At 44.8% G+C, this 17,286-nt stretch overlaps 1 protein-coding gene across 1 annotated transcript in view; it reads right to left on the reverse strand.

Annotated features, from left to right (window-relative positions):
• ZC3H12C (zinc finger CCCH-type containing 12C) overlaps positions 1 to 16,964 on the reverse strand; it is a 106,344-nt gene extending 89,380 nt beyond the window's left edge. The window contains exon 1 of the mRNA XM_068264979.1: positions 16,921 to 16,964. Coding sequence (XP_068121080.1) covers positions 16,921 to 16,944 — 24 coding nt within the window. The 5' untranslated portion in view covers positions 16,945 to 16,964. The remainder of the gene's footprint in view (positions 1 to 16,920) is intronic.
• Positions 16,965 to 17,286: the final 322 nt, after the last annotated feature.

Below are 17,286 nucleotides of genomic sequence, written 5' to 3' on the forward strand. Positions count from 1 at the left end.
CGCCCTCCGTGACGATCCGCCGGGTCACCCCGCTCATTAGCCACCCGGGCCGGCTCCCGACCCCACGGCCGGGTCGGGCTTTCCTGCCTCTCCAAAAATGGCCGCGGCTTCGCAGTCCGCCCGGCCACGAGTGCGGCTGCGCAGCCCTAGGGCCATCCCCCCCCCCCCCCTCCGATCCACGCTAAGTAGCGTGGATCGGGGGGGTTGGCCCTAGAGCTGCGCAAGCCGCATTTGGGACGCTGCCGGCATCCTCCGTGCCTTAAACGTCGATGCAGGTAATTAACTTTTTTTCCTCCGTTGGCCTCGTAAGTCCTTTAAGTGAACCTGAGTTGAAAATAAACTGACGAGATAAACAATTGTATTTATCCTCCTACTCCTAAAACTGACTTTGATTAGACATCCCATGGTTTTATTTTATATATAAACATTTACAAAGTAGATTGAATGTTGTCTTGTCTCTGCTTTCTGCTATATACCTTTTTAATCTCTCCCCTGCCCCCAGAAGTTGTATTCTGCCAGGAAAACTTTTATGGCTTGTAATTTGCTCATCAGTGATGTTTACTTTATTTCAGACAAGGTACCATCAAGACAGAAGCTGTCGCTTGCATGCCTGAAAATTAACTCGTTCAGACAGCAACATTACAAAAACTACAACAGCCTGGTTATTAATATGTGTCGCACTATACATACACGTTTATCTCATCATGTCACATGTCACCTCGGGTACACTTTAAGACATTACGTTTGTATCATAAATTTAAAGTGGTGTCATCCATAGCTACATTGGTCAAGTCTTGCCCCTTTCAAGCCAAACTGCTTGTGCATATTAGCTCTATGGAGCACTTCTGCCAGCCCTGATGACCTCTGGGTCACCTGTGGCTGCTACGGCAGAAGTCAGTGTAATCAGGCACCAGTTGCCATCAATTTACCAAATCCCTCCCAGCAGGGCTGTTGCTGTTTTGTTCACATCCATCTGGATGTCAGCATCTGAGTCACAAAGTCATTCTTGCATTTTATCTGTGAAGTTTCTATGTTCTCTATAGCACACTATGCAACAGTTTCCTCCCTACAGTCCACTCTGACCCAGACATTAAAGCAAAGCTAAAGTGACAAAAACCAAAATAAAACTGATGAGATAAGGACTTTTTTGGAATCCCATAGTCTTATTTTTTTTTTTTATAACCATGTTTTATTGAGAATATATACATTATAACATAGCTTTTGCAAGTTGTTTAACATGAAACCGAGCATGTAGTGTTAGATTACAGAACACATTTGAGGGTTTAGTGAAGTAAGGTGAGTTTGTATACTATACCCTCGGGAGGCGGCTCTTGGAGCACGTCTACTTGAGTAATTTATGGTTAGTTATAAGTTAGACTGTAAAACTTAAACAACAAAACCCCCTGAACCACCCCCCTCCCATTCCCCATGCTCTTCTCCTGAGGCACCCCCACACGGAGAAGTCAAAATATGATCGTGGACTGTCAGGGACCACATCCAGGATAGAGAGTCTGAGGTGATCTTGGAGCGGAAAATAATTTGTAATGGAAAGGCGGGGTAGCAGTTTCAGGCGTTCAGCTCCAGAGGGCCCAGGGTGCCGGATAATTGTTCTCTGCAATACCATGAGGAGTATTTAAATGGTTCAACTAGGCGGTATATTTCCTCTTGGGTGAAGTTGATTTTGATAAACGTTCTCCACTTTTTGAAGAATTTCTTTGCATATTTCTCCTTGTGTAGCATTGTGTCTGTTTTGTCCATCACAAAAAGTTCTGACATTTCATCCTTGACATCTTGTATTGTAGGAGGTGTGTGGTAAATCCATCTGTTGAGTATAGCTTTCTTTGCGGCTGCTAAGGTAACAAAGAGGATGTCAGGGGTTCTAGGTGAAGAGGTGGCAGAAGGTGATGGTTTTTCATATGAATGAAATAGGAATAGTAGAGGATCACAGGTATGAGAGCCACATCCTAATCTGCGCAGGAGACGAGAGACTTGAGTCCAGAAGTATGTTATTTTAGGGCAATACCACATGCAGTGTATCATATTTGCGTTGGGCATTTTACATTTAGGGCATTCTGATGTATAGTTGGTTGGGGGTTGTCTGTAATGAATGTTGAAGGCATACTTTGCGTTGTGGAGGAAAAGGAGGTGAGATTCTCTCAACGTTTCATTGATAATTATACGTCTGAATGTAGTGAGGCCTTCTAAGATTTTGGAAGAGAGTTGAGGATGGGTGAAATATTTTGCCCATTTTTGCATGTTTGCCAGACCTAGCTTTTTTGCATTAAGGTTTTGGAGGTCTCTGTGGAAGTCTGAAAGCGATCGTCTCTCGGCTCCTGGGCAGAGGAAGCGGTCAAAGGGCGTAAGGCCCATAATAGGTCCAGTATCTACTAGACACTTATGTGTATAAGATGTAATTTGGCCGTATATTAGGAAGTCAGATTTCGGTATATTCCAAAGCCTGGTTAATTCTGAGAATGTCCACCACCTGTGTTCTTTCATATTAAATAGGTGACTGAGTTTGGATATGCCCCTAGTTTCCCAGCGTAAGAATGCGTTGTGCTGCATGCCCGGGTAAAAGTCAGGCGTGCCCCACAATGGCAGGTATTTGGAGATTTTCCAAGGGAGCTGGAAGAGTTTTCTGAGCTCTTTCCATGATACCATGGTGTCTCTGATGAGTACACTATGTTTGAGTCTTAGAGGTAGTTTGGCCCAGGATGAGTGTAGGATACCTGGGAGTGTCCAAGGTTCAGCTAAAGCACTTTCTAGTGCATGGTTTGAGAATTCTGATGTAGAGGATACCCAGTCTCTAACGTGACGGGTCATACAGGCTAGATTATATAGGCGTATATTTGGTAGGTTGAGGCCACCTAGGTCTTTGGGGAGCTGAAGTTTAGTGAGGCTAATGCGGGCTCTCTTACCTTTCCATAGGAATTTAGATATTTCTTTGTTAAGTATGTGGATATCTGAATGCTTAAGTAGGAATGGGAGAGTCTGCATGGGATAGAGAAGTTTGCCGAATGTGATCATTTTAATCAGGGCTGCCCGTCCTGAAACATTGAGTGGTAGATTGTTCCAGGAGCGTATTTGGGAGATGAGTTTGGGGATAAGGGCGGAGATATTGAGGCGATATAAAGATTGGGGGTCCCTATTTAGTGTTATACCTAGATAGGTGATTGGGCCTTTGGTGACATGTACACCTAGGGATTCGGAGGAGGGTATAATTGCTTTTGATGATAAATACATGAGTTCGCTTTTAGTTTTATTTATTTTAAAGCCTGATTCGCGCCCGACTTCCTTAACTAGTTGAAGAATGTTAGGTACTTGAGATTCGGGGTCAGTTAAGAAGAGCAGAACGTCGTCAGCAAATAATGCCTGTGAAATTCTGGCCTCTCCAATCTTAATCCCTGGGATGAGGGTGTCTATTAGTCGTGTGAGTGGTTCGAGGGCAATATTAAAGAGTAGGGGTGACAGGGGGCAGCCCTGTCTGGTACCTCGCTCAAGGGGGAAGGGGGCAGATAGGAAGCCTGGGGTGTATATGCGGGCTTTGGGGCATGAGTACATTAGGTGGAATAAGTTTAGGAAGTCCCCAGAGAACCCCATTCTCTCAAGTGTGAGGTCTAGCCAGTTCCAGCTTACTGCGTCGAACGCTTTTTGGGCGTCAAGAAGTAGAAGTGCCGTTTTTTGATGAGTGATGGGGTAGGCTTTAACTTGTTCCATGGCTACAAGTAGTTTACGAATGTTGGCTATGGCTGAGCGGCCTTTAATAAAGCCAGATTGGTTAGGGTGTATAATTTTGGGCATAAGAATAGCTAGCCTGTTAGCCATGAGCTTAGTTAGAATTTTAAGATCCTGATTTATGAGGGAAATAGGACGGTAGGATTCTGGGAGGGTAGGATCCTTTCCTTTTTTAGGGATTAATTTAATGTAGGTGTCATTGCCCGATGGGAGGAATTTGGTTCCTTGCATGATGGTGTTATATATGATGTTTAGTGTGGGTGAGACTTCTACTTGGAGGATTTTGAAGAATTCTGAGGATAGGCCGTCTGGGCCTGGAGCTTTATTGTTGGCTAGTGATTTAATTGTGGACATTATTTCAGGGTCAGTTATAGGTGCATTGAGATCGGCTAGGTCTTCCTGAGTTAGCTGAGGGAGAGATATTTTATCTAACCATTGTCGACCCTGTTGAGTGACTTTTTTATCAGGTTGGGAGTAAAGCCGGGTGAAGAACTGCTGGAATATGGAGTTGACTTCTTTTGGGTGATGTTTGAGTTCTCCCAGCTCGTTCTGAAGTGCTGAGATAGGGGTGGGGGAGAAACCTCCCTTTGCCATTATTGCCAGGAGTTTTCCAGCCTTGTTTCCATATTTAAAGAACTGTAATTTTTTGTAAGGTTGTGTGAAGATTTCCCTCTGCTTAAGCCAGTGATCTGTTTGGATTTTGGTGGACATCCAGGTTTGTCTGGTTTGGGGTGTGGGTGAAAGTGTGTATGCTAGATAGGCAGTTCTGACTAAATGGACATGATTTGCATATTCTTTATTAGCTCTCTTTCTTTTTGCTGATACATAGCCTAATATTCGCCCTCTAAGAACTGCTTTCCCTGTGTCCCAGATGGTTGGGGATTATCCCTGTGTTGGCGATTGTCATAATAGTATTCTTGCCACCAAGATTTTAAGAGTAGATGAAATTCTTCATCTGCGTATAGTTGCGTGGGAAAGCGCCATAGGATATCGGAGCCTTTAGGTATCTGTTGGATAAAGGTAGATGTTACTGGGGCGTGATCTGAGATGATGATATCTGAGATCGTGGTTAGGGAGAGTTTTTGAATCATAGGGGTACTGGCAAATATGTAGTCTATTCGGGAAAATGAGGAATGTGGGGGGGAATAGAAAGTGTATTCCCTGTCATGGGGATGCAGGTATCTCCAGGTGTCATGTATGGATAAAGATGTGGCAAATTCGGAAAGATGAGTGGGAGCATTGCGTGTTCTTGATGTTGTGGTTGTTGTGAGCTTACGGTCCTCTAATAAATGCATCACTTCATTGAAATCTCCCCCCACTATAAAATTGTCTTGACTGAGCGGGAGCAAGATGGGAGTTAATTTATGGAAAAAATCTTTTCTATTCTCGTTAGGGGCATAAATATTGCTTAGAATAATTGTTTCTCCCGGCAGTGTGAGACGCACGATGATGCATCGCCCAGAATTATCGGTATATATCTGATCAACGGAGCACTGCAGGCGCTTATTGATCAGGACGAGTACTCCTGCTTTTCTGTTTAAAGCAGCAGAGCCTACGCAGTGAGATACCCATTTTTTTTTCATGTATTGCATTTCCCCAGCTCCAAGATGAGTCTCTTGGAGCAGCGCGACATCTACATCTAAGGATTTCAGGTGGCGTAGGATTTGGGCTCTCTTTATTGGGGAGCGAAGTCCCTTAACATTCCAAGAGGTTATGATCATAATTTAGCTATCTTATGTTAAATAAATGGTAGGGCCTCCCACCGTGCGTCTCACACTCCGGAGGGTGGCGGTGCAAGTCAAAAAATACAATTATGGCATATGAGACTCCTTTAGAGGAGGAACCCAGGAGAGAGCATGAGCTAGAGAATCCCCCCAAGAAACAAAAACAAAACCAATACAATGCATAACAGAACATTATCCCCTTCCTCTTAGTTAGTGATAAGGTGGATGGGATTGGGTAAGCATTTTGCCATTCAACCAAGCTTGAGGAGAGGTGGATATAAACATATGAAAAAATTAAACAGTTTAAATCTGAGCGGACTACACTTCTTCCCTGCATCCACTGAACGTCATTGACTCCGAAGCCAAAACAGAAAAGCACCGATCACGGCAGTTTAAGAGACCTTGATGATAGTTAAAGTTCCCGCATCAGTCTGCATTGCTTTGGGGGGATCGAGATTGCGATTGATCTTGAGCCGCAGGTGAGCGGGTTGCAGGCGAGTTTTGAGGAGATTTGTTTTGTGACTGTTTTTCGGGAGAGCGTTTTGAGGAAGAGTAGTTAGCAAGCAAGTATTTGTCGGCTTCCCTGGGGGTTTTGAATAGATGTACTTGATCGTCATTGTCGGTGATTTTAAGGACCGCTGGGTACAGCAACGCGAAGCGTATCTTGTTAAGTGCCAGGAAAGTACAGGCCTTGGCAAATGCCTGTCTTTTCTGAGATACTTCGAGGGAGTAGTCATTGAAAAGCCTGACTCGAGAGTCCATGAATTCTAAAGGAGCGTTCTTGGTTTTGAAGGCCGCAATTAGTTTTGCTTTTGCGCCATAGTCTAAATAGCGCGCCATTACCAGTCTTGGTGTTTTTCTGGTGCTGTTGGCAGATGGCGGGCCCACCCTATGCGCGCGCTCTACTTTGAATTCTCCAGATAGATTTAGGAGTTGGGGTAGAGTTTTTTCACAGAATTCCGCAATGGCGTCTGGGCGGCATGTTTCAGGGAGGCCTACAACGCGGACATTGTTTCGCCTCGACCTGTTTTCTAGGTCTTCGAGTCTAGTGTGGTATCCAGCGTTTTGCTTCGTGAGGACGTCTATCTTGTCGTAGGCTTTATCTAAATCTGACTCGCATTGTGCCATGCGTTGGTCAGTGTCCTCGAGTCTGGCTGTATGTATCTGTAGCTCCTGCTTAATCCCCGAGAGTGTTTTGGATATGGCCGCCTCTATAGAGGCTTGTAGGTCGGGTGCTAGTAGTCTCATGACTTCCTTGGCCATGGATTTATAGTTAATGCGGGGAAGTGCTCTCTTACCGTCCTCAGATGGGGCATCAGATTCGTCTCCCCAGTCTGGTTGCGAGAGTTCATCTTCTGCGTGGTGGTCTCGCTTCTTGCTGCTCGGCGCCATCTTGCCGCTGTGATGTGAGTCGGCTGTTGTCCGGTTCTTGGTGGAGGAACGCATCAGATAACGATCCATGAGGGTCTCTCGGGTGCAGTGATGCTGTGTGCCACCCGGTGTAGTGAATCCGGGTGTTTTGAAAAGGGTGGGCCTGCCGCGGTTTGTGTGGCTTAGCGGAGCTCTGTTTTCTGCCTCCTTACATGCAGGCGCCGGAACCGGAAGTCATAGTCTTATTTTAATTTGAAAAGGGAAAAAAACATCTAAGTTTAAGGGTTTTATTGCCAAGTGAATGAAAATGTTTATTCACCAGGCTAGATCTATGTAGGTTTTTTTGTTTGTTTGACCCGGGAGTCAAACTCATTGCCTCATGCTTCACAGTTAGGGGCAGTACCTCTGAACTTTTAGCCGATTATATCAAAGTAGGTTTAGGACTTGCCAAGGACTTCTTCTTGATTAGATCCTGGTTCCAACCAAGATCTAAACCCTGGTCACCTCCATTAAAGGCGGTACCCTCAGGCAGTACTCTATCCAAACAATCTATGCAACTTGGGTTAAACTAATGCTTCCCATACACAACAGACCAACATCAAGCTGTATACTCAAAGAGATACAGAAGTAATCAAATTGGCGAATGGACAGAAGGGTCTTGATGATAAAAAACTACATACAGTAGAAACTTCCTATCCCACCAGACTTCTGCGGCCAACCCCAGGTGAAGGGCAGAAGTGCTGATCAGCGCTCTTTAGACGTTACACACAGATCCCGACAATCATGCATCTGGTGAGACATAGTTAGACGTCTGCCCAACACTGTGTACGGTTTCCGTAACAGAGGGCTGTAGCTCCCACAATTCTTAGCAAATGGAAAAGATGGGAGGAATACTCAGTGAGTAGTGGAGCTGTGAGAATGGGCAGTGCACTGCAATTGCTTCTGTAGAGATATCTCTGATAACAAAAGAACAAGCCTGTTTAGGGATTCTACAAAATAGCAACTGAGCAAAATGCTATTCCTGGGGACAGGTGAATATTTTGTAGTTTTCCACTCCACTCTGCTGAGAGTAAAAGATAGAGTGCATGTGCAGAAAAGGTGCATGTGCAGAACTCCAGGACAGGGCTGCCCCACTGCTACACAGCAAAGTAATAATTAAAGCAGATCTGAACTCAGAACTTCATCTCTGCTCTAAAAGACAAGCAACAGCATAATAACCTTTTAAAGAAGAAACAAATTTTTTGTTACAGCTTACAGAACTCCTGCAATAAACCTGCGGTGTGTCTACTCCCTGCTTTCATGGTAGCAGACAAAGGGTTAACATCCTGTGTTTACATATTGGCTGTGTCTGCCGAGGACTGCTAAATTTCTGTGCTGAAACAGCTGAAAGATCAAATGACAGCTCCTCTAACTAAAAACCCACACTGTGAATTCCTCTCTGTTTTTCTCATGTCCTGTGCAAAAGTTCAGGTCCACTGTAAAAGGACAACTGTAGTGAGAGGGATATGGAGGTTGCCATATTTATTTCCATTTAAGCAATACCAGTTACCTGGATATCCTGCTGATCCTCTGCCTCTTATACTTTTAGCCACAGACCCTGAACAAGCATGCAGCAGATCAGGTGTTTCTGACATTTTTATCAGATCTGACAAGATTAGCTACATGCTTGTTTCTGGTGTAATTCAGACGCTACTGCAACCAAATAGATCAGCAGGGCTGCCAGGCAACAGGTATTGCTTAAAAGGAAAAAAATATGGCAGCTTCCATAATCCCCTCACTACAGTTGTCCTTTAATAGATCTTAGCAAAGGATTGTGTGCCTTGCTGCATTTTGGTGCAATTTGCCTCCGTGTTTCCATTTAGTGAAATGAACTAGAATCTGAAAAAGCATACGGAATCGCACAGCACAAAATCGCATGTGTTTGAGTTTTCAAAGTGCATTTTCTCAGTGCATTAGGGCAGAAGTCGTGGCAGATGAGATTTTACACCGCACGAGCACAGTGTGGGTGGGGGCAACATACATTTACACTTGAGGGCAGGGCTGGATTTGTATGCTTTACCGCCCAAGGCCACAGTCAGCAGCCGCCCCCTTCAGTATAGGTAGCCAGATGACCCCTCCAGTTTAGGTAGCCTGATAACCCCTTCCAGCTATTCTAAGAAGCCAGATGACCCTCACCCCTTCCGTATAAATAGCCTGATCCCCCCCCCCCCCGTCCTGCAGTATAGGTAGCCAGGGGATCCTTCCCCTCCAATATAGCCTGCTGTCTACCCGCCCTTGATCCTGTGGTGCCCTAGGCCATGGCCTATGTGGCCTTGCCTTACATCCGGCCCTGCTTGAGGGGTAGCCAGGCAGGTGACGGATGCAGCGTCCTAGGCAAATTCCTGATAAGAAAATAGTGTATGGGCAGCCAACAGTTCTCTCTCTGATCAGATTCAATTAGAGAAAGATCTGTCTCTTGGCTCTTCTTCCCATACATTGCTAGATGTATGGACATCTTTAGGGTGCATACATACATCCATTAGTGAGTTGCCAATTACTGGCCAATTTTACCACCTCCATGTAGTATGACTGCCAACAGATTCTGTTTAACAGATTGTGTAATTCAGCTCTCATACTACATGGAACTGGTACAATTGGCAAATCAAAATTGGATGTGTGTAGTCACCCTCACTCCTCCAAAGAGAGCTTCTCTGGAACAGATGCATGAAATACAAACATTGTAACCACACAGTCCCCTCTTCACCTTTACCAACAATGAATAATCGGGGTGGGGGGGGACGACTAGCGATTTATAAAAACTGTGGCTGACACAATAAAAACTCACCCAACATCTCCTACTACTTCCTGTGGAGATGCCTCCTCTCTGCCTCTCAGAAATAGCTGATCAACTAGCGCATACTGTGAGCATGAGGTCCTATCATGTGACCTGGCTATTATGTGCTTACATACATCTTCTCTTGTGGGAACGCCCCCTGCAAACTCAGCAACAGTCAGCCTTTCAGTTTGAATGGTTGAAGAACCAAGAAGCTCCATCGAATGTGGATTAGACCAGAGGCGAGCCAAACTTGTTATGGCTGCACTTATTTACATTAATGTAAATTACAATTTTGTTTAGGGGGCCTTGAGGAACTTATACATAATTCTGGAGTTGTTCTTTAACCCTATCACTACTAGGGTACATCAGGGCCATTCACACTTGCCAGTGCAATCTCCCGCAAGCACAAATCTGCGTTATGTGATTTTCAGGGTATTTTTCTTTTGATATGTCGTATGCAGTTTGGCTTTCTGCAGTTTTGCTATTTTTGTTTGTGTTTCTATGTTGATGCTTTTAGGGAATACCAATTAAGCAATTTACATTAAAATGTATCTTTCTCATTCAAATCGAGCAAAACTTTTGGTGCAAATACGCTATTTCTCTGTGCTGCCACTAACTTGATTCGCACATTACACACAGAAAAAAAAACAGATCTGCTGTATACATTTTAAACATAGAAAAATAAAAAAGCCTAAATCACATTCAAACACATGAAACGTTTTGATGTAATTGAAATACATTAGTGGCGATCATAAAACGCCACAAAAAGAATAACTGTATACTCTGCCTTAAAGGAAGCCTGAGATGAAGAACACCTCAGGTTTTTTACTTACCTGGGGCTTCCTCCAGCCTCCTGTAGCCCGTCTGGTCCCTCGGATTCCATCCGGTCCTCTCTGCAGCGCCGCTGTGTGGCCCGCAATCATGGGCCATGGCTGTACGCACCTTTATATCGCGCTTCCATGGCCAGGAGCGTCCTACACAAGCACAATTAATGTCTTTGTGAGGTGCGCATGTGCAGAATGCTCCTGACTACAGAAGCACGGCCGGTGGGTGTGCGTGGCCGGGATCACGCATGTGGAGTGGCCCATGACTAGGCCACTTGGGGAATTTATCGGGCCTGGAAGAATCCGAGCAACCAGACCGACTACAGGCAGCTGGAGGAAGCCCCAGGTAGGTAGGTATCTCATCACATCTCAGGCATAATTTAACCTCCTTGCCGGTTATCCCGAGCTCAGCTCGGGGTAACCTGCGCAGGAGGATTTCTCAGTCCCCGCTGGGCCGATTTCTATCAAATAAAAAGGAGCACATGCAGCCGGCACTTTGCCAGCCGCGTGTGCTACCTGATCGCCGCCGCAGCGCGGCGATCCGCCGCGTGCAGCGGCGAAAGAGGGTCCCCCCAGCCGCCCGAGCCCAGCGCAGCCGGAACAAACAGTTCCGGCCAGTGCTAAGGGCTGGATCGGAGGCGGCTGACGTCAGGACGTCGGCTGATGTCCATGACGTCACTCCGCTCGTCGCCATGGCGACGAGGAAAGCGAAACAAGGAAGGCCGCTCATTGCGGCCTTCCTTGTTACTTCTGATCGCCGGAGGTGATCAGAAGTGCGCATACGGAGCGCCCTCTAGTGGGCTTTCATGCAGCCAACTTTCAGTTGGCTGCATGAAATATTTTTTTTTTTATTAAAAAAAAACCCTCCTGCAGCCGCCCTGGCGATCTTAATAGAACGCCAGGGAGGTTAAAGAGGAGCTGTCAGCCATACTATCTCGGAAAAAAAACACATATATAAGTAGATAAATACTTGCTCTACTTCCATAACATATGTATTGCACTGTGCGTGTTTTGATCTCAGTGGATTTTCTACAGTAAAAAAAGAGAAAATCCTTCTTAGCATTTTCCATTTTAAGTGTGGCTATTTTGAAGCCAATCCTGATGTTATTTCCTCCCTTACTCTCTTCTGCCTGATTGTGTATACATCGCCTGCCCTTCACTATAGAAAGTGCATTGTCTCAGCATGAGAAATATTGGCCAATCAGAGAGGAACAGAGGTGTGGGAGGGGAAAACAGGAGGGAAAGAGGCTTCAGCCAATCAGGCTGCATTAGTTGAGTCTGAGGGGAAATAGAGAAGCAAAAAAGGACAACCCAGCATGCCCTGCAACTTCCTTTTTGTGTACCAATTTTTGTGTGTACCAAATAGGAGTCAGGTAAACAGGGGAATGATCATTTATCAACAAGAGAAGTAATAATGATTTTAACTTTTGGATTGCCTGGTTAGCATCCTTATTACTTGTTTACCAGATAAAAATAAAGAATTGATTTTTGATTTTATGCCTGACAGTTACACTTTAAACTACCGGGTCTCTTTAAACAGCTCCAATACATACACTGTATGCGGTAATGATATTGGATGCTAATAACGGATCTGAGTCACCTGATGCACCTGAAACTGTCATGTCTCACATTATATACTTGATGAGTGCAGCACAAAAGCCGGTGATTAATTTTATACTTCACCATTCTAAGAATGTTCTGTTACTTTTAAAGCATGTCAGCTCGGGAAAAATCATTGTACTGTTTAATGCAGTGAGTCACTAGAGAAACTTGTTTGCGTATACATGGGGAGAAAGCCTCTTCTATGGTAAGCATGCTAGAAGTCACAGAATAGACTGCTGATTGTATAAAGGAACACTCTGTAAGGATCATGCAAGCATTAGCAAGTGTATGGAGGAATGGTAAACACACATCTAGTTACAGGTACACTTTGGGTTGCTGCAAAGAGCAAGCAAACAGGTTCAAATGGCATTAATGTTAAATTAATGCAGGGCACACAAATTGTCCAGCATGCTGGAAATACCTTGTATTAGTACATCAGTGGCCAGCCTTTATACTGCCGCCCTGCTAAAAGTATTTAAAGGGGACCTGAACTCTGAACTTCCTCTCTGCTCTAAAAGGTAAGCAACACCAGCATAATAACCTTTAACCTCCTGAGCGGTCTGGACGAGCTCAGCTCGTCCATCACCGCCGGAGGCTGCCGCTCAGGCCCTGCTGGGCCGATTTCCACCAAATAAAGTGCAGCACACGCAGCCGGCACTTTGCCAGCCGCGTGTGCTGCCTGATCGCCGCCGCTCTGCGGCGATTCGCCGCGAGCAGCGGCGAAAGAGGGCCCCCCTAGCCGCCTGAGCCCTGCGCAGCCGGAACAAAAAGTTCCGGCCAGCGCTAAGGGCTGGATCGGAGGCGGCTGACGTCAGGACGTCGGCTGACGTCGATGACGTCACTCCGCTCGTCGCTATGGCGACGATATAAGCAAAACAAGGAAGGCCGCTCATTGCGGCCTTCCTTGTTTATTCTGGGCGCCGGAGGCGATCGGAAGATCGCCTCCGGAGCGCCCTCTAGTGGGCTTTCATGCAGCCAACTTTCAGTTGGCTGCATGAAATAGTTTTTTTTTTATTTAAAAAAAACCCTCCCGCAGCCACCCTGGCGATTTAATCAGAACGCCAGGGTGGTTAACCACTTCCTGCCCCATGATGTGAAAATAAGTCTCTGCACTCCCCTCCCTACAAAATCCCAGCTAACACTGTTTATTTATCTCTGAGCTGATAACAATGCTACACAGTTGTAAAGGAATGACAGCAAACCCCTCTCCTCTTCGCAGGAAATTCAAAGTCAGGATTTATGTGTAAACAAGTGTAAAACAAACATTCCCGGAGCAGACAGATGTAACAAGACAGTAGGTTATATACAATGTGTTACTAATACATATTAAAACAAATGAACTGTTTAAATAAACAGGAGAGAGATAGACAAATAAAATGTGTGGGTTTAATGTACAATAGAAGCTATTTACATTAAAGCTATAATGTATGAAAGTGGGTAAATTGTGTATTTTTTCACTTTTTTCCTTATTTTTCTTTTAAAATACATAGAAAATAAGGTTGTTTATGAAAACAAATATCAACAACAAAAAGTCTAATTTGTCCTGAATAAAACAATATATAGATCATTTAGTTGTGTTAATAATTCTTAAAGTTATTGCCAAAGTATTCAGAGCTGAGCTGAACTGTGAAAATGACCAGGGTAGGGAAGTGGTTAAAAAAAACCTTTTCTTTGTTACAGCTGATACAAATCCTGCAATAAATCTGCAGTGTGTCTACTTCCTGCTTTCATGGAAGTAGACATAGCGTTAACATCATGTGTTTACAAATTAGCTGCTCTGCCGTGGCAGGGGAGAATCCTGAGCTGACACGGCTGAGAGATCAAACAGTATTGATTAATCACAGATGAGGGGGAATTAGGTTCACTAGGACAACTATCATGAAGAATTGTCAAATTTAAAATACAAACATAAAATATACATTGCTAGCGCTTTGCGATCGTCAGTGTGAACGGTTCCTAAAACCTCAAAAGAAAAAAACATTGACATTGCTTATACCCGCCCCCAATATCAGGCACTGATATGATACGGCTATGGAACCTTCAGAAGTATTCATACAATAATGAGAATTTATTGTGTTTAGCAGGTTTTCTGCAGATCTTTCCAGAGTACATTGCACAATATATGTCAATAACTGCCCCTCAGAAAGGCCATGGAAGTAACCAGTAAACCTACCAGGGTATTTCCTGCAACTTCTGGATAATCAGTCCAAATCAACCAGAGGAAAGCCATCCAAACTGATGAGACCATACAAACTCTGTAAGGTGTCCTGGTTGGGATGCAAGCTTGGGATGCTTGCCCTGCTAGACAAGGTTGCCGGCCACTTGGCAACCGTGCTGCCCACAGCGTAAAGTAACACAGATTTTACACCCGTTCCTGCAGTTATTCCTCACAGATGCTTTGTGGAAATAACAGCACTAATATCCATAACATGTTGTCCAGAATCCAGAGTCATCAACAAACACAAAACCACCTGCCTGGGATAATGTACTGTAAGTCCCCCTTGTGTCGTCAAAACAGCTCTGACTCATCGAAACATGGACTCCACAAGACCTCTGAGGGTGTCCTATGTCAGCAAGACTTTAGCAGTTGATCTTTCCTGTAAACTATGAAGTGGTGCCTCCATGAATCAGACATTCCTGCATATCCCAATGTTGCTCCATTAGGCTGAGATCTGGGAAATTTGGAGTCCAAAGAAAATCATCTGACCAGGCCACCTCCTGTCATTGCTCCACCACACTCCAGTTCTGGTGTTCCTCTGCCCATTATAGGTGCATTTGGTGGTGTACAAGAGTCAGTATGGTCATCCTGAATGGTCTGCTGCTGTGCACCCCCATATGCAGGAAACAGTGATGTACTGTGTGCTCTGACATCTTCTCTCATGGCCATGAGCTCCTGAAGTTCTTCTGTAGGACCAGATCAGGCGGGCTAGACTTCACTCTACACAAGTTGAACATCCATTGTCCTGTCTCTGTTTGACCTCCCTTAGAACACTTTTAATAGGTTCTACCAGCAACACCCCAGAAGTCCCACCATTGAGGAGTTGCAAAAACTCAACCATCCGGCCACTGCAATTTGGCCCTTCTCAAAGTCCCTTAGATATCCTTCAACAATGATTGTTCACCTGATGCCAAATAGGACCTAGGCCACTCTTTGACAGGTGCGTTGTAATCACATCATCGTTACTCACTTGACCCGTAAGTGTTATTAATGTTGTGGCGCATTAACACAAATGCATAATAAATGCTGCAATAGCCCTGCTCCAATAAATCACAGTAAAATGGTTTCAAACAAATTTACTAAAAAATAAAATAAATCCCACTATAGTGCGCTTATTTTCTTTGTGAATACATTTTTGAATAAAGCCTCACTGCTTTTTTTTCCCTCTATTAAATGCATTTATTCCATGTTAAGAGACAATGCAGGGAAAAATAATGAATATGTAATAAAAAGCTCCGGGCCCGTTCTCTGTGTATTTAATTACCATTGTGCTCCATCCAGTGCTGTTGTCTGCTCACCTCCCTCTTACAAAGGAAAGATGTCCCATTGAACAGATTGGTTAATACTCGGGGGCAACAGATGTCTACTGGAGCTCCAGGAGGCCGGCAACTGGTGGCCTGCCCATCTACTGAAAAACTTTCAATAGCCTAATGCATATGTTCAAATAATGGGGCATGTGGCAAGGATGATGCCTGGGCTTTAACCCTTCCCACACCTGCCCCCCCTCCACACAGTTCTACAAAAGACCCTTAAGAGTGTGGCATGCTTCCTGTGGCAAGCCTGAACACAGAATAGAGAGCAGGTCTTACAATAGATATCACACACATACACATAGAAATCGCCCCCCACACCACTACCCCACCCCCAAATGCCTCCTACTCATACAAGCCCCCCTCACTATAAATTGTATACATGACTACCTACAGATTTATCTACACACAGCTGGAAACAGCCCTCAAGCCAGATAACTGTAGTCTCCTGTACTTTACTGTTTAATACAATTATTATTAGACCTCCAATCAGTGATTACTTTGCAAAAACATTTTGTGTGTGTATAAAGGTACACCGAAAAAAACAAAACAAACTAAAAGCAATTCATTATAATAGAAAAGGGCCTAACACAAAATAAGTAAAAACTAAAAAATACAGATTTTAAACAATAGTCAACCATGAGGGTGATTTGTGATTAATACAAAAAAATTTTTTTTTTTCATAAAGTAAACACATCTTCTTTTCTGTTTCTTGGACAGCGTTAAATTTGAATCAAAGTAGTTGCTACGGAAACAGCATCACTTTCTCACTTTGGCTCCAGATTGCTGTTTGCACCAGTCAGGTCAGGTGCCTCGTCTTAAACAGAGCAGAATGTACAGTGATAAGTATTTGCCTGAAGAGCTGACAGTCTATGCTCCGACGTGCGGGATTCCCTTCCATCGCCCGCAGGGTAGCCATAGGGAACCTGCAACAACATCTGGAGCATCCCTGTTCTCCTGCAGCACAATATGGTCCAGCTGCCTCTACACAGTGTCATCACTAATACCGCTACAACATCATAATCAGGCCAATGCTACCCCAGCTGTTCTGTAACACTCTCACTTGCTACTGAGCTGCTGCTCCAACCGCTGTACAGTCAGCAACCATTACTGCACCTGTTGTAGCATGCAGGTAGCCTACACAAACACTGCAAGGTGTAACGCAGGACTTTGCAGGATAACCAACACCGACAAGTCAAGAGGAAAGCAAACAGCAAATGCACCAGCCATAACTACACTTCTGTCCGCCCCAGTCGCTGACAAAGCAATGCAAATCATTCATTACAGTCACATCACCATAGAGGAAGCTCAGAGCACTTACTTTCGCAGGTGAACACACAGACATTGGCTTCTTTGGAGCAGTTTTAGCAGCACAGCCCTAAAAACCCAGTGATAGCTGCAGACTGCCAGCCAGGCAGGGTGAACAATGAGGAGGAATGGGACAGATGGGAGAGCAGTGTCTGTGTAGAGTCTATTACCCAGCAAGACAGGCAGCCAATAGCAGAGCAGCAGGCTTACAATGGCTGGGGCCAGGCAGATGCAAGGCAAGCCTCCCCAAGCAACTGAGTGTCAGGGATAGAGGCTCCTCCAGTTGATTCTATTCCCAGGCTCTGCCCCTAGGCAGCATGTGCATTAACAAGGGGCGTGCTTCAACAATGGCCCATACAAAGGAGGCAGCAAGGCAGCT

This window comes from Hyperolius riggenbachi, chromosome 2, assembly GCF_040937935.1.
Source record: "Hyperolius riggenbachi isolate aHypRig1 chromosome 2, aHypRig1.pri, whole genome shotgun sequence".
Classification (NCBI taxonomy): Eukaryota; Metazoa; Chordata; class Amphibia; order Anura; family Hyperoliidae; genus Hyperolius; species Hyperolius riggenbachi.